Here is an 18,639-nt window from a genome sequence, read left to right as displayed (position 1 = left end):
GGAGTGTCATGTGAAGAACCAGACAACAATGAAGTTCCTATATAATATGAAAAGATTACACTGTTACGTAAAAATGCATATTTACAGAAGAAAGATTATTCAGACTAAAGTTTTGGGAAAACTTCAGTAATATCTTGTGGTATTGCTTTAGTAAGACCTCACATCCATCAGAGAGCTAGCCTTTCTGTGCCAGTGAAATGGCTTTTTAACCAGCTGGCTGGTATTTAAATGTTCACTGTGTGAGATCTGTAAATAATGTTAATATAGAGTTTATATAACGATTGACAGTCATCACTTTGATGTAATTAAAATCTGAAACTCACTATATAAGCAGCATAGAAGCCTAGCAGGAAATTATTTTTCTTGATTTACTTGTATTTTGCTGAAAGCACTTTTGTCCAAATGTCATATATTCTTTAAGTACATTTGTACTTCTCAAATTGATTTCAAACCTTTTATTGTTTTCCTCATTTTTTATCATATGAAGCAATGTAAAATTGTGAAATCTGTAAAATGATTTTTAGAAGACTTTTCTTACATATGTAATTTGGTTTTGTTGATGTATCCTTCTGAGAAAGCACTCAAACGCTTATTTTCGCAAGAAGTGGGTAAAAGATAGATTAACTGATGCTTCATTTAATTTGGATTTTATATTGACATAAAATCACATAATTAATTTGCCATTTAAAAGTGCCCTACAGCCTCTGCAATCAGAGAATAATGATTTAGAAATGACTGTTTGGCTGTCTGTGACTTATCATAATTAACTGTCTTCTCAGCATAAAACATAAAAAGGAGCACACTCAAATAGTTTATATTTTAATGTATTGCGTAATATTATCTCACCCAGAAACAGTAGGAAGTCTACCTCATATTTCATTGTGAGATGAGTTTTTCAGTCAATCTCTAGTCTCATTTCTTTTAGGGAGAGATTTTTCATTAAATGTTTGGCTTAACTCTTACAGCTTTGTGCTGAAAATACAGCAAGTGGTCTTTTTAGGAATTTGCTGATAGATGTAAAATGTCATGATCCTGTTTTGTTTTGTAGTATCACTGAAGCTGAAAAAAATAGCAGAGAAAGATCCAGCAACACAAACTAATTTCTTGTTATCCAGTAAGGTGTATCTTCCTCTGGTTGTCATTAAACTAGAAGAAAGTTTAGACTTTGCTATAATCCCACTGTTTCTTTTTAAATGTAGTTTCCAAATGCCTAACATTTTTTCGCTGAAACATCGCCATAAGCTGACGTGGTATCGTATGCTCTTCTTTTATCTTCTGAAGCTGGAATTTCATGATTTAAAATGTACTTTAGTCGCTTAAGGAAGAGTGATACTTTATGCTATTTTTCTATGGGAAAACAGCTTTGCAATAATTATTTATTGGAACGTAGGATAGTTCATTTGAAATAATTTGAATGGTTACTGTAAAGGTAAGGTATTCTGTCCATTACTGGAAAATAACTTTATGTATGCCTCCTGTGACTTAAATAACTCGTTGACAACATTTGTTGCAATATGAATGTGGCATTAAGATTCTTAAAGCATTCAACTTCAAGTAGCAATCCAGCAATGGCACAGGCTAAGGATATTTTTATATCCTGTGCTGAGAAAAGCACATCTGTAAAACCGTTGTGTCTTGGTTATTAGTGCTAGGATTTGAACTATCTTTAATCTCATTTGACTTGTTCATCTTCCTTAAGCGTCTCCATAAAGATGCACTGAGTATTCTTTTCAGCCCTTAGTTAGGGTTTGCATCAGTGGCCGTAAACCTGCTTAGCGGACAAAGACTCTTTTCCCTTTGAAGTCACTTCCCCAGCTTTTCAAAAGGTCTGCAAGCCGGTTCCCCTAAAACAATTTAGAAAAGTTTGAAGCGGTGCCCCTTAAACCAGCAGCAAAATAAAATTTTCTCTTTGCATTATTGAAAACCATGACAATCTTCTGAAGCAATAACAGTTTAAAAGCTTTTAAAGAAATCTGTTCTGCTCTACGACCAGCCTTTAAGTTGACCCCATTATTTGGAAAATCAGAGGCTTGGAAACCCCTAAATACTTGACATTCTTATCAAAGGAGTCAGCCTGACTTTTCACAGGACTCCCCTTTTACAGTATTTATTCAAATCCTAATTTCTTTAAAGATACCATTCAGATTTATTCTATTTCTTTTTTGCATTAAAGTGCTTCTTTAGAACATATGTAATTTAGTAAACAGTTGATATAATTTATGAAACACTGATCCTGCCACCTGTAGATTTATACTCTATTACGTTGGAAGTCAAGTCCAAATTCTAAAAAGACTGCAAACATTACATATGTAATTTTACTTTCCTATGGACTGTGGTAAATACATATGCTCAGTTTCTACTTATTTTTTTAAGAATCTTATCTCCTATATTTTATATATATAGTTACTGACAACCTAATGTAGGTAAAGCCTACAGTAATGTAGTTGCTGTAAGCAGTAAGTGTATTATAAGGATTTTGTTTATCTGCACCTCCTAATAATTCATTCAGACATTGCTTCTTTATAAGTCCTCCTAACTCCAACTTCTTATATTCATTACCTCCACTACAGCATTGTACATTTAAAACTCCTCTGATTTTAAGTTTCATTAATGTGTGTAGGACAAAATTAGATTAATTCCTTGCTGATCTATGCAAGTATGTGTTAAATGAAGTTTCTGAACGCCCAATAAAGCAATAGAACCAGAATTCTAGAATTTTGCTAATGTAGGCAGCTCATTTAAAAGAAAACAAACTAACCAGAGCTTTGAATGCACAAAGCTGTCTCCTCTTTTATGGCTTGGGGACAACAGGGAGAAAGAATTGGGTCAACAAAATTAAATTGTTACGGGATAGTAAGGCAGTTATGGTTGCTGTCACATTTCCCCTAAAAGTGCAAATTTGTGTTTTGCCTACACAGTGTTCATTTATGAACCTTCTAAGGTGCCTGCCCCACGTTTAGGTGAGGAAAGTTCAATAGAGCAAACTTTCTTTAAAAGGTTTGTGAGCATTCATAGGATCAGACACCTGAGAAGTACCCAGAGGTCATTAAGTCTACCCTTCTGCTTCTAATTTGTTGGGAGCTTTTCCTTTGCTTCTGAACTGTCTGCCATACTTCCTGGGTTTGAGTGTGTTTTGCCAAACATTATACAAAACAAAAACAATAGCTTTGAATGATTATTTATTAAGAGATTAGGGACGATTCAGCAAGTTGCTTCAAAGCATTTTCAGATTTAAAATGCTGATAAAACATACATTCATATGTGTGTGCATATATGCACACATATATGTTTAGTGTATACATATATATCAAAGAAGAAACAGATTTATTTACTTCTCAAGATTTCGTATTGTGAATGTAAATTATAGATCATAACTGTAACTGCAGAATAAATTAAATTTTGAAAGGTCAAAATCCTCGATTTGATATTTTGTAATAGATTATGACCTTTTCTAAAAAGCTGTTTGAATGTGGCAGCTCCATGGGCACTCTGGGAGGTGTTGCAAATGGCCTGAGTAAAAATAAAAGCTGAGCTTACTCTCAATATTTTATATTTATGCAAGCCCAGATCTACATTTCTTTTCCACAGAGGCTCTCACTGTACACGTGCAGGGTCTGGGTAGGTACCTGTGTTAGTATATTGCCATAATTTCTAATAAGACCCAGTACCCGTATTGCTGGTACTGTTAAGGCTCTACGTGGACAAACTAATGACGCTATGCTGGTTTTATCTTTTGAAAAGTTACAACCCCAAATATACTTTGAACGTGGCTACCTTAGTAGCTGGATGCCAGTGGAGTCAGTTGGCCCTATTATTAGTCCACCTATTTGCAAAGCTATCTCCTGTTTTTGAAGTAAAAATGTTTTGATTTTACCACTGCTTTACTGTCTTGTTGGTATCTCATGTATCATCATTTCTTGGGAAGTGAAATTATTCCCTGCTGCTTAAAAACTCATCTAATGTGTTTTGAAACTACATTATAACATTGCCCAAGATACATTCTTTAGAGTTTAAATGCTTCACAAAACGCTATGAATTAACTAATTATATGGTAATACAAAAATAATATTGTGATTTCCATGAAATGGTAGGATTCTTGAAGAGGGTAATCCAGCGAATGACCTGTGAGTGAAGTTATAGAACTATTTAAAAAGCTTTATAGCATTTGCTTTCCCTTTCTGTGTCTTGACCTGGAGAATAATTTTATTTTTTTCCTTTCAATGTGCCAGTTGTACAATTTATTTTTCTTTATGGTATCTATATAAATGTGATGGTATCTATATCCGTTTGATTACAAAAAGAATCTCAGAAAAATACAGTTTTATTTGTTCTTGTTGCAGGGGAATGTCTAATAGGAGCAGCAGTCATTAATGTTGGGTTTGGGTGTTTTGATGTGCAAACTCAGATGAGATTAATACTGATTATGTTCCAAGCTCCACTTTCTTACAAGGAAGTAGACATCAGGCTGAAGTTTCAACACTGTTACTAGATTAAAATAAAATCAGTCAATGGATGGGTGTTTTGCTTCATCTTTGAGCACTCTAGGTGTCTTGTCTCAGCACCTGTTGTAGTGACACTTGTGTTTACTTATGCCTGTTATAGGAAAAGGTAGTAATCGACTATGATCTCTTCCCCTGCCCCATCCATCCCCCCCCACCCCCCAAAAAAAAACAAAGAGGAGGAGATGGAGGGAATGCAAATCTGTGTGCTCCAACTTCTGTTGCTTTTTACCATACACCTGACTTTTATATGAACGTGCATTAGTAAATGTGCAGGCTGAATTCCTAGAGTATACTGCTGCTGTACTATGTAGATATGAGTATGGAACAACAATATGCAAACAGTAGATAGAAGTGATTTGTAGGGAACATGAACTCAGAGAGCAAGGAAACTGAAGACACTTCAATGATTGAAAGCAGTGATTTTAGAAACAGATTGTAACAAAGGCTGCTTTTATTGTTTTTTCATTGAAGGTGATTTTGCAACTCCTCGAGCTATTTTGACAGGACATGACTATGAGATCACCTGTGCTGCCATTTGTGCTGAACTTGGCCTGGTGATAAGTGGTTCAAAAGGTAAGGTAGCTGTTGTCATTTCTTTCTGTTCATGAAGCTATAATCCTAACGCAGAAAGGAATATAGTGTCAGGTGGCATAATTTATTAAATGTATGGTGGTTTTATTTCTAACCTTTTTTAGTTGCTGTGGGATTTGAAACCTCTTTATAAACACCTTAAACCTGAGGATTATTCAGATATTTACAAGAAGAGGCAACTACATTAGTTTCCCTATTATAGCCTACTGATTGCTATTTCTTTTTGTTTGTTTATCCAGTGTAATTGCATATAGCATGCAGCTGGATACAGCTCTTGACTGCCAGGATGGTGAAGAATGTTTGTTATGGATAACTTCTCAGAAAGGGAAGCAAAAATTAGTTTCAGGAGAAAGAATGTGCTGTCTTGTTTGTTTGATGAAGGGGATATATAAACTACTAACTAAAATTTGTAGTAATTCTGTTCAGGCTCCTTGAACTTAGCTACAAAGCTTATAGTATGACAAATTTGTGTTCTCAAAGACCTGCTTTTGGCAGGCAAATTGTAAAGAATGGTGTTGATTCCATAAATATTGTTTATCATTTTCCTATTTGCTGGTCCACACTTATTTTTAAACTGGAAATTTCATAGAATTAGGATCTTTCTGCTTTAGTGTTTCCAAAGTAAGAGACACTTTTTCAAAGCTGGGTATACTCACCGTATGCCCCTCTGTGTGTTTCTGTTTTATGCATGTGACCACTTGTGGCTTACATGCAGACCAGGTATTTGTCCAAATATATTAAAAAGCAAATATTTAGTGGATCATGTATGGGTGAAACTCTTACTTGAGAATATACACTTTTAGAGTACCTGTGTATGTAAATTCATTACACTTACCTCTGTGTTTTTGGATTTTGAAAATCTCATTCTAGGTTTCAGTACATTTATTTTTGTGCTCTCAGAATTAACTACTACCAGTTTTAGAAGAAAATCCACAAAAGAAAATCTGTTAGGTCTCTAACTAGCTTTGATAGGTGCTCTAAAATACCTTAATACAAAGCTTCTAAGGGATAAAGCTGTTCATTGCACTCTCTGGCACTCTTAAAGTCATAGGCTATCCACTTAAACATGGTAAAAATCATTTTAATGTGTTATAGTAGTGATTACCTAAATAGAAGTAATTACTTATTATTTGATATATGATATCTTTAAATGAGCATGTAAACCAATAACGAGAGATTTTATTCTGTCTCATTAGAAGGACCATGTCTCATACATTCTATGAATGGAGACCTACTGAGGACATTAGAAGGTCCTGAAAATTGCCTGAGACCAAAACTTATTCAAGCTTCGAGAGAAGGCCAGTGTGTCATATATTATGAAAATGGCCTCTTCTGTGTATTCAGTGTGAATGGGAGACTTCAAGCCACCATGGAAACTGATGACAAGATAAAGGTGAGTGTACTCAAATGTGTGTAAAGGACTGCCAGTCCTGGTATCAGGAAAGGTATCAATGTTGGAGTTGGGTTGAGACTCTTTCCGTAGCCAGGCCATAGAAGTATATGGTACTAGACCACAATAGCAGCATTCTCAAAAAATTGTGGTTAAGGGAACCACGTACTCCTGATAGGACTGGTTTCAATTTTAAAATAACTCTGTTCACATAGGAAGGAATATCCTGTAGGCATTCCCTTGAACTGGAGAATACAAATATTGAACTGAAGAATACTAATTGCTGACCAGGAGGAGCTGGGCTACTTCTTTACTTTTGAGTCTGAAGGCAGGAGGTTGTTGGACATGCTGCTTTGGATATTGGCTTTCCCTTTTTTGGCATCTCTGTCTACATTCCTTCATCTTAGCTTGAGATAGCATGTGTTGTGCTGATCTTCCGGAAGTTTATAGGCATATGTCTGTATTTCAACTCTTAAGCCTTTTGGCATTTGCTGAGCAGGCAGCTAGGTTCCACATCTTTAGCTGCCAGAGACATGGAGCAAGTCCAAAACTATGCAGGAGGCATTTTAAGCTTATGGTTTTATGGAAATTATTTGATAATACATAATGCAGGTCTTTTGACAGTTCCTATGAAATAGTACCTATGAAGCAGAGCAGAACCTGCCAGCTATACTGCGGTGAAGCAGAAATGTCTAAAGAATACTTCCCTTGAATTAGAAATATTCCCACTTTTCCCTTGAATGAGAAGGAAAGGGAAGGGAAAAAATGGATAGGCATTACCAAATCTAGTAGAAAGTTAGAGAATGCAGCAGAGACATGAAGCAAGATCACATTGCTGGGTCAACATTCAGGCTAACTGAATTATGTGAAGTTATGGTCTCTATGCCAGTAGTTGTGGTCTGATGGGCACAGAATCACAGAATGGTTGAGGCTGGAAGGGACCTCTGAAGATCATCTGGTCCAGCCCCCCTGCTCAAGCAGGGCCATCTAGAGCCAGTTACCCAGGACCATGTCCAGATGGCTTTTGAATATCTCCAAAGATGGAGATTCAACAGCCTCTGGACAACCTTTGCCAGTGCTCGGTCATCCTCACAGTAAAGAGGTGTTTCCTGTATAATACTATTAAACTATTTAAAATCAGTAAGAGGAGACTTTTGTTGTTGTAAACATATAGGATTACTATACCTCCAAGCTGACTTTCATAATTTGATGGAATAGCCCATCTGCTGGGATTTCCAATGTTCACTTGAGTTGAAAATTCAAAAGTTTTTCCTTTATTTGGATTAGGTGTTTCAGGAAGAAAATGGCTCTTGGCACTCATGTTCATTTTACAGAATTATTGAAATTCTGAAATTGAAATTTAAAATGTTGTACAAAATTGTAAACATTTTAAAATTTGCACCTGTTCTTCTCTTTACTCTATTCATATTAATTCTTAAGATGGAAGAACTTGTCAATATATTGTAAAGAATTTTTGTCTTCATTATTTCCATTTTATAACTTACATTGAAGAGTGAATGCTCCATTACCACTGAAGTCTCCAGTGTAGTTCAGTGTATTCCACTTAAAATCTTCTAAAACTCAGTCATGTACTGTAATCTGTTAATCCAGCATCCCTATATTTTCAAAATGTCAGATACATTGGTGGTGGAATATGCAGAAATAACACTCTGTGTAGGTGTCTCTTCTGAAGTGAGAGTGCTGTCTGCAGGGGTGAGAGGGCATTCGAACATTGGATGCTATGGCAGCCACAGGTGTGGATTTGAGGCTGGGGAAATGAAGGAAAAATGTGTATCCTTCTGTCCCAAGCCATTTTTCCAAAATTGATGTGGATTCTTGCTTCAATTTTTAATCTTTCTTCAGTTCTCTGAAATTGCACCTTTGTCTGTCCTTGTACCAATGCCTTTGAGATTTTCAGCCTACCCTTCATCCCAGTTCTTTCCATAAAGCAAGTACATATCGCAGTGTTTTCTCTTTTTACAATAATAATGTTGATAATCTGTCACTTTCGGTTGTGATTATGTTGTCAGCTAGACCAGCAAATCTGTAAAATATCTAGAAATCCCTTGCCGGCTAAAACAATTTCTGTAGTGTTTCAGTTAGTACCCACAGCTTTAGGAATGTGGCTAGAGGCAATGGAAGTTCTGCTCTCTGTGGGCCAGAATTACATATGTACAGGGGTTTGGGTTTTATTTTGTTTTGTTCTGTTTTCTTTCTCTCCCAGTGGTCCCAGTTGGGCTTTATGCTTAAACAATCTACAGCGTCTTTCCCAGGGCTTCTGCACTATATCATGTTAGAAGGCAAGTGGCAACTGCATGATTAAAGAAGGGGCATTTAGAATGAATAGTACCTACCCATGGGCTGTGCTGACAAACACTTTACGTTGGTTTTTGCTCGAGGAGGATAGAAAAGGGAAGGAAAAGGTCATACATGTTGAATCTGTAATGTAAAATTCTACTTTCTATTTTCCTATGTCATTATGGACCTGTATTTTAGAAGATTATTGACAAAACTAGCGGTTTTCGGTAGTGATGTTTGGAACAACATTCTGATTTTCTTTCTTGTATTCTTGTGCTAGAAAACTCTTAGAAAAATTCCAGATGCTCTGGGGAAATTCAAAGTCTAATCAATGCCTTCCACCTGTTTTTGTTTTAAATACTGTATTGCTCAGTGGAGCTTAAGCATATCACAGTACATCTACCGTGTAATGTTTAGATATCTTAATAGAATAACTTAACTCTAAATAGTCTGCTTGTTCTGGGAAGTAAAGTTATTTTACCCTAAACAAAGACTGTATGCTGTTTCACCCAGAGGAACCAATTTATTTTCCTTTCCTGAGTCTGTTTTGAAATGTGGAAGTGCCCACAAGACTCCTGCTGCTGTAAGCCGGGGCTGTCACAGTGTCAGCTCCGCTTTTTTACAAAGTACTGCCTTTCAAAAATCTGAGATGTTAAAAGGGATTCGTGCAAAGTTTTGAGACTTTCCAAGGAAATACAAGTCAGAAATGCAGCTTTTAGAACACTGCTGAAATTTTGCACTTTGGGGATTATTTGAGAGTCTGAAGCTCATGTTGTGAGAAAGATTAGTTGCAGAGTTGTTTCAGTTTCATACCTAGCAGAATCGTAGATAAACTACGCTGGGGAAAAGCAGAACAGTAAAATTGATTCATGTCGTCTTCTATGCCAGTTGGAGTACTTGGGAGTAAAAGCATCCTTTCGTTTGTTAAATCTTGAAGGGCATGTCATGAAACTGAAATGTTGACAGGGTGACCTTTTTATTCTGTTCATTCCTTCATTCATATATATATATATATATATAGGCAAGTGGCTGAGAAATTTATTAATAAACAATAAAAACAAATAAATCAACAACTTGGCTTCATGACAAGCCAATGACTTAGTAAAATTGCATAGGTATTAGTAAAGGTTCAAAGTCTACACTTTATTTAACCCAAAGATCACAAAAACCACTGCATTTTGCAGGTAGTGGAAGAGTTAAAGATTAATGGCTTAAATTTTCCTTTTAATACAGCATTTCTTCAGTAAAAGCCTCAAGTATAAAATTCAAGTGAACCATGACCATAAGGTTAATGGATTTTCATCAGCTGAATTTTATAAGTGTAGCAAATAATTATTTGTCACGGTCTTCATTACAATTTGAAAATACCCTTAGGAGACTTCCATTGCAATAGAGAAGAACACCCCCCCCCCATATTGATTTTTGCTTCTAATGAATAATCTTTTTAATAATTGCGTGTGGTACGTTAGGTCTCATGATCATCCACTCAGTGCGTGCCAGTTCTAGATACCTGTCACAGTCTTACCTCAGTTTGTTTTCGACCCCTTTCTTACTGAGTTACTCTACTCTTCTAAGAGGGTCTCTAATGAGTTTTCAAGCTCCTTGGGGCTGTGCTTTGGGAGGCTGGAAGAAACAATCGCAGAAGAAATGTATGGTTGGAACATTTGTTTTTGGGGGGAGAAGCTTCAGCTCAGAATGTTCAACTCTAACCTTGGTTAGTATGCAATTCTCCATACTTGGATATGGTTGGAAAAAAACTCTACGTATTCTCCTTTATTGTGCCTAAATTTACATGTATGTGTTGTTATTGTAATTCAAAACGCAGCTAGAATAGCTTTATCATCTGGTTTTTTTTCAGTGCTATATTATTTTGTTTACAGTATATGTTTGTATTTCAGTTACATACATTTTAAAGTAATTGTGTAAAATAAAATTTTAGCAATGTGAGTCTGATTACTTGGGAGTTGTTGCAGTAAACACAATTTATAATATAGTATAGAAACTTAATGTAAGTGTTGCACACCATATCATTCTTAAAGGAAGTATTTGGCATCATAGTAATAGATTATAGCAATACAAAAAATACAGATGTGCAGTATGTCTGACTTCAGTTATTGCTGTTCACGAAGCAGTTTCTTGCGTACACTGTATATTTTTGTTTCTAGGCTTGTCAGCAGTCTGTATAAACACTTTAATGTTGCATGAACGTAACACTGTTGTGTTTTAGTTTCATTTTTGTGGTGCATGCACTATAAATTCTGTATATTAAAAAAAAAACAACCAAATTTCTGTTCCTGAGGAATTTAAAATCATAGTATGTTACAAGTTTTGAATATTGAAAAACTGTAGAAGCAGAGGTTGCAAGTGCCAAAATACTTGCAGACTTCAGCAGAGAGATATGTTTGCAAGATCCTGTCTTCAGTTCTTTCTACTGTTTCCTAAATTTAAGTCTTTGAGCTGGAATTTTGCTTGTAGGCTATCATCTTGAGGCAATTTCTTTGTCTTTCAGTGACAGCGTTTAAAAAGTGGATCAATCTATTTGTAGAATGTGTGTGTATGGAATTTCAAAGCCATTGCTCTGAATATCCTCCATTCTTATAATGTTATGTTGAAAAGTTTTGTGGCTCCCTGCCTTGGGCTGAAATTTATCATGAATTAGTCCCAGTGTGAAGGATGTGTATTTTGTTGAAATGCTGCCCAAATTTAGCTGATTCACAAATCTCGGGTTAAATACAGTCAGTAGGTAATGCTTAGCATCTACATTCTGTACTGAACATCTGTAGCCCAGGGATGCAGACTTTTCCCCTGCAACCAACAGTGAGGTGCACAAAAATGCCACAGCAAGAAATGTGATGAGACGATCCTGGACAAGGAAGGGGAAGGACTGATGGGGAAGCAGAGGAGAAAGAAGAGCACAACTGAGGGTAGAACCAAGGAGAGAATGAAAGAGATGTTTGCAGGAGTGACAGGAACAGAGAAGTAGAGATCAGAATGTTACTTGTCAGAGACTGGAAGAAGACAAGAAGAGGCAGAAAGGAGTGAAGCTAAAAATAGGAACTGGAAGTAGGAGAAATGCAGTGAAGGATTAGGTAGGATCAGGAGTTTAATACTAGATAGTGCTTCATAGTAGCAAATTTCCTTATTTTCCTTTTGATAACAGCAAATCATCAAGCAAACAACTAACAGTGTTGTTTCTCACCGTTCTGCACGCTGAAATGAAGAGGATGATAGGCTCTGCTGTGCTGAGCATTGCATACAAAAATAAAGGTAGAGAGCAGAGAAGGGAAAAAACAGAAGTAAGCTGGGGAGCAATAGTCAGAACAAGAACTGAGAAGGAGCATCTGGAAGCAGGAGGAGAGAGTATAGGAAAAGGTTTACAGGAGTTTATTAATAATAGTCCAAACTGTAGTTTTAAGGGTCATGATCTTGCTGGTAGCCCATGCTGATGTCATTCCATATGACAGAATTCATACAACTTTTTGGGGTTGGTTGTTTTGGTTTGTTGTTTTGTTTTTTTTTTTTAGAAAACCCTACAAACCCCTCAAGTTTCCCAGATAGTTGGAGGATAAAACTCTAAAATCAAGGCCTGGTTTTGTCTACTGCTTACATTTCTTTTCTGCTTGGCAGCAGAACAGGGTTTTCCTTTCAGAAGGAAACTCTTCAGGGTTACTGTAGTAGTAAATACTAAGACCTGTGTTGAAAAGATGTGTAAGATCTTGGTATTGCTGTGAGAAAAGTCAGTAATGGGGTCTTCCAGGGGTTGGTGTTGGGAACTAGTTTTACTCAGTGTTTTATGAGGTGGGAAATACTGAAGGTCTACAGAGTGATGAAGGCAATGGATGAGGTGAATGTGGAACAGTTACTCAGGAAACCCCACAATATGAGGCCTATGGGGTACTCATTGAAACTAGTAGGATGACTTCAAAACAGATAAAACTATTTTTCACTGTAATTAACTTCTTTCATTTTTTTTTAATCCATAGAAGGCATCAGAAGGCTCAAAAAGATTAAGAAAATTCATGAGCAGCACATCCATAAACAGATACCAAAGGGAATGGACAGAGATATACTTTCTGATATTAGTGATCCTGTGATTGTGGGTGCTGGGGAGCAGAGGGGAAGGGACTGTAGGGTGGTCAGCCTCACAGCTTCTCCTGCTGCCACTGTTGGTGATACAACACTAGGCTAGATGAATCATGGTCTGTCTGACCCTATAGGGTATCACTTATTTTAATAAAATTTCAATTTCAGTTCTCTTAAACCACATTTTGCCTTATTGAAACTGGCAAAATCCCAGTTAAAGAAATATTTCTCATGTTTCTAGTCATCTTAATATCTGATAATGTAATCTGGTATAGTCACCAGGTAACTGAGGAAAGTTACTGTTCTGCCAGGTACTCAGTATGTATTGTGATTTTTCCAACAGCACACAAGAAACATCAAAATAGATTGAAGACTCCTGTTTCAATAAGTCTTTACTGTGAAAACGAGTGATATCCATTCTTTCTTCATGATCTGGATCCCAAATAAAGACTTCAAATGTACATTTGCCATTAGTCCCCACGATCCATGCAAAATCAGTGTATAAGCCATTGAATTTGTCACAGGCAGTTTCAGGATAGATGATGAATGGAAGCACAGTCTCTACAAAGAGAGGTGGATCATTATCTTATTAATCCAGAGCAGGATTCCAAAAACATTGGTCTAGATTAATTCTAGTAATTCATGTAACATTTCAGTTCTCTCCATCATTCAGCCCTTTGCCAGAGAGAAAAGGATAACTTCTGCTAGGCTAGTATTAAAGACTCTTGGGGGAATGTCAGGCATTATATTTTAATGCCAGTGCTGCTGGATCTTGTAAATCTAGCTAATTAGGAGAGTAAATTTCTTTAGCTGACCTCGTATTAGATCTGTGGAATATGGAATAAATCACAGGTGAGGTAAAACTGAACTAGTGATGTCTAATGTAGTAAAAGATACTTGTGCATAATAATGTTAATTTTATTGCTGGGTAGAATAACGTAACAAAAATGTTGCTTCCCAAAAGCCTGTATTGATATCAAGTCTCCCTAGGCATTCAGCTGTCAATATGAAACTTCTTCTGAAAGTAAAAGAGGGGGAGTAAGAGCAGCACATTTATCTGACAAATATCCATGTGATTTCCCCTTAGGCAATTCAGCTGAGTCGAGATGGACAGTATCTGCTTACAGGTGGAGACAACGGAGTTGTCATGGTGTGGCAGGTGTGGGACCTCAAGCAGCTTTTTGCTTACCCAGGGTGTGATGCTGGAATCCGATCCATGGCCCTATCGTACGACCAAAGGTTAGAGCAAAGTCTGGTCATCACAAGAGTTTAAGAGAATATATATTTACAATTAAATTGTATTTTTGTTTTTCTTCTGATGTTGATTTTTTGTGGATCACAGATCCTGGTGATTATATTGAGAATTCTGTGCTTGCATAAGTTTCTTTCTAACATGTCTTGTTTAGGGCAGATAATGTTTTTCAGGATTTCAGCTCTTGGGGGAACGAAGAGTGATTCAAGAAATCTTTCTCTGGCAGACTTTCAAGATAGTTTGAGTTATTGGCCTGTACCAATGTACAGTGTGGGTCACGTGGAGGGTGGAAGGTTAGATAAGTGCTTTTCATGTTTCTTCTTTCACTTACAACACAAATCACATTCTTAATTCCAGACCTTTATGTTAAAAATGGAACAGTTAGAATAGTTGCACAGTGAGATTTCCTCCACACATCCATAATTTGCTCAAGCAAATATTGATTTTCATTTCTAGGAAAGCTATTTCATCCACATAAAGCATGACCCTCCTTGAAGGTTCCTTCTACTGAGGCAATCAGTTAATATTTTTACTGCATTTTTACATTACATTTTCTGATGCAGCTGTGCTTAAAAGTCCTCCTGTGTTTTTTATCACAAAAGTACTGGTTTTTTATACAATGGATGTTTACCATTTCATTCGTACACTTTTAGCTTGTGGGCTAGAATTTTGTTTGCTTTGATGTATTTGCTTAGGAGAGTTCCTGCGTGCTTTTCGAGCAGATTCGGCTCCTAAATCCCTTAGCAGTGTCTACGTTGTGCAGTAAAGTGTAGTGCTGAGACTCTTAACCTTCCACTTACTGAATGTTTTAACATTTTTACCAGGACTACATTTCTAAAACTTACTTAAAATGAAGTTACAAAAATCAAAACCAACAAAATCTGTGGACTTCAATCAAACATTCGGCGATTTCTTTTTAAGCATAATTAGATATTGCGGGCACTTTGGAAGAAACAGGTTTCTGTTAAAAAGCCCCTGCTGTTAAAAATATTTCAAAAGCTGTAGTTACAGCTGCTGAATTTTAGACTTCTGAAATGTATAAAATTTTACATTTAGAGAATCTTTAAACTGTAATTAATGGCATGGCAACAAGAACTTCGCATGTCAATAAACTGAAATTTAATACGGACATCTATAAATTTATCCATGTGCTCAAGCTAGGAACCTATTCGCTTTGGGTTTGAAGACACATAAACTCAGAAGGGATTTACTGAGAGTATTTTACTGAGTAATTACTCAGGAATTGCAGGTAGTTACTTGGAGTAATTTCTTTGCTCTGCATGAATGTGTGTGTGTGAATGGCAGTGTGTAAAAAGACATTTTAATATTAAAAAAATCAAAATGGTGCTCTTGAAATGAAATAGTGTGATACTACCAAAATGCATTGTTTTGATGATCTCATATTCAGTCTTTCTTTTGAAGGAAAAATTACATCTTTTTACATTGTGGTTTTTGTTGGTTTTTTTCTTATTTTTGAGGCTTATTTCCTAAAATACCAGAATTTTACATATCTTCATACTTTTGACTTTCATAAAACTTTAATATGAGACAGTAGAAAAGATGATATAGAAACTCTTGTAATTGTGTGCTGTGTAAGGGTCATGGCTTTTCAAACAGATCTAAATGATCTCTAGTAGTAGGCCAAGGGTAAGGAATTTAGAAAGAAAGAGTGCCTCAGTGGGAAAGCACAGTGATTGCTTTCAGGAACTTCCAAAACAATCTAAGCCTTCAGATTGCTTTCAAACCCAACCACTAACATTTCCAACTGAAGTCCTGTGCCTACATCCAATTCCTTCATATAGATCATGTGTTTAAACGGGGGAGGCGAAAATGAAATGAACAGTTCTCCTAGCCTTCCTTCACTTTGCTGCTTCACCAGGGCTTCATTCTACTCCAATACCCCCGAAAAAAACTGACCAAGCAAGCCAAGAAATAATCCCAGGAAATCTGAAGTGGCCTTGCAGGACAGTCATGCTCATAGTTCTGTTGTCTAACTCTCAATTGTAGCTTCAGGCTGACCATATAAACTGTTGCATGGTGTTTTGTATGTTTTGTGATCCATAAATCTGCTTTATTCAAATCCAGCTTTCTGGAGTCCTTGGAAGCCCAAGACGGGAGCCCCTAAAGCCTGACTTTTCTGGCATGGGGAGCACTTCCAGCTCCAGCTGTCTTCGGTGGAAGTTGGTCATTGCCTGGGGTTCTCGTGCCTATATTGATGTAACTCTTTGGTGTGTTGACTCATATATCAGAACGTGAGGTGGTTTGCTAATGAATATGGTCTTGTGCTTTCCTTAGGTGTATAATGACTGGCATGGCATCTGGGAGCATAGTGGTTTTCTACAATGATTTCAATCGTTGGCACCATGAGTATCAAACCAGGTACTGATCTTCACAGAGACCAAGATTAGCACTGGTGTGGGCAGCTGTTGTTGGAAGGAAGCAGAACACAGCGTGCCTCCCTTGGTGTCTTGCCACAACATTGTTCCTTATAAATAGCTATATTACATCTGAATGTAACTTAAATTTGCTGGAAGAGGCAACCTATTTTTTAAAGTTAATTGCTATTTTTGTAGACCTTGCTTGACTTTTTTGGGGGAAGGGCAAAGAAGCAGAAAAATGGCTGCTGGGTTCTGTAGTTAAAAATCTATATTTTTAGTCATAACAAGAAGTCTATTTTGATCCCTGTAATGTAAAAGAAACCTAAAGTAAAGATGGTTAAAACTCACATTCTAGCTATATTATGAAGAAATGGATTTTCCATCTGAAGCTTTACCTACAACCTTGAGGAGTATATGATTTTAACATAATGGAAATGAATTATGATGTTTGGGGTATTTTAATCTGTGCTATCTGTACCACACTTTGTCTCTTACTTTTTCAAATGATTGTACTACAACAGCACTGAAGTTTCTGGGAATCAATAGTAATATTTATATTATGGTTAATGTAATTTTAAACTTTGCAAATCATTTCCATCAATGTTACTATTCAAGCATGTTTCTAGGCCTAGACAATTAGTTCTTTTTCAGTTGTATGTTTTGTGCCGTTGAGAGAGAGAAATCGGGAGTGGAGCTTGTTTTACATTGAGTGTGAATCCTTCTAGTTTCTACCTGGCATCTCCTTCAAAGCACACCAAAATGTGGATTGTTCCTCAAAATCAGAAAGGCTATTTTGAAGACTTTAAAATCAAATTAGAAACCCACAGAGGCAGGTATTTTTTTAATAGGTGCAAGTACCAAAGCACACTTCTGCTGGTTGACTGTGAAAGCACTAAAAAGGCAGGGGGTTGCTGGTGCGCAGCCTCTATACAGCAGCAGAAGCACTAGACTTAGAGGTGACTTTCTTTTTTATCCCAGAACTAGCCCCTGCAATACTGTAGCACATGCGTATTCCTTTTCTGCATATAGCAACAGTATCTTTTATATTTTGCTGTCATCAAATCCAGTCAGATCCTGCCCAATCATATTAAATTATCTCTTTCTTTTAGGAAATGAAAAATAATTTATACTAAGGAACAGTAAGTTATTTTGGTGTTGCACAAATCTACTTTTCTACAAGATTGCTGTGCAGAACTCTGAAAATCTTTGTGAAAAGAACTCTTATTGTTTTGTAAGTCTGTATTGCATAAAAATCTTCTTTGTATGTTGTGATCTATGAGTTGAAATTTACATTCCATATATGTATTGATACATGCATTTCTCTAGCTGCCTACTAGAGCCGTTCCTGTTTTTTCTAAGCATTTAACTGCTGTCTCTTTCAGTAAAGATTTGGAATGAGAAAATTCAGTTTGAGTGAAAAAATTAAATAAAACTACGTTTGTAATTGAGAGCTTCAGTGGAGTACTGGGTTCTTGTGATGCAATGTATATTCGCAATACAGGAAATAGGTGCTGTGGCTAATGCATTTGAAGTACTCTTGGTGTTTATGCAATGGTGACGAAGTTTTCTGTGCTTTCTACGTTTTTATACTGATACGGTTATGCTGATATCAGTAGAGTTACACTTTTCTGTTTTGTGTAGCAGGATGATTGATTGAGCAAAGGCTATAGTTGTCATGTCTGTGGTTAAGTGCCCTGTATATCAAGTTTTGCATTTGTTATGCACTTCCTTAAGTTCAAACAACACAGAATCACAGAATGGTAGGGGTTGGAAGGGGCCTCTGGAGATCATCTTGTCCAACCCCCCTGCTTGATCAGGGACACCCAGAGCAGGGGGCACAGGGACGCATCCAGGCAGGTTTTAAATGTCTCCAGGGGAGAAGACTCCACGGCCTCCCTGGGCAGCCTGTGCCCCTGCTCTGGCACCCTCACAGGAAAGAAGATTTTTCTCAAATTGAGGTGGAGAAAACAACATTCGTAGCCTTGTATCAGAAGATTTTGAGGGGAAACTGGTATGTTCTTGAAGTGCAATTTGCATTTTTCTCAAGCCAGGGGTGGGTTTCCTAGGCTAGGTGGAGGGAAAGAACAAACAAAGGTGTATTTTGCCAAATGGAAATTCAGAAAGTCTTCTCATTATGATCTCCTA

General features: G+C 36.7%; 1 protein-coding gene across 3 annotated transcripts in view; it reads left to right on the top strand.

Moving 5' to 3' along the window:
- LRBA (LPS responsive beige-like anchor protein) overlaps window positions 1–17,950 on the top strand; it is a 418,626-nt gene extending 400,676 nt beyond the window's left edge. For all 3 annotated transcript variants that reach the window (XM_064450320.1, XM_064450319.1, XM_064450321.1), the window contains exons 54-57: window positions 4,974–5,075; window positions 6,290–6,486; window positions 13,952–14,103; window positions 16,412–17,950. In XM_064450320.1, coding sequence (XP_064306390.1) covers window positions 4,974–5,075; window positions 6,290–6,486; window positions 13,952–14,103; window positions 16,412–16,502 — 542 coding nt within the window. In that variant the 3' untranslated portion in view covers window positions 16,503–17,950. The remainder of the gene's footprint in view (window positions 1–4,973; window positions 5,076–6,289; window positions 6,487–13,951; window positions 14,104–16,411) is intronic.
- The last annotated feature ends 689 nt before the right edge of the window (window positions 17,951–18,639 follow it).

Source organism: Phalacrocorax carbo, chromosome 4, assembly GCF_963921805.1.
Source record: "Phalacrocorax carbo chromosome 4, bPhaCar2.1, whole genome shotgun sequence".
NCBI lineage: Eukaryota > Metazoa > Chordata > Aves > Suliformes > Phalacrocoracidae > Phalacrocorax > Phalacrocorax carbo.
This window is presented reverse-complemented; position numbering and strand designations above follow the sequence as displayed.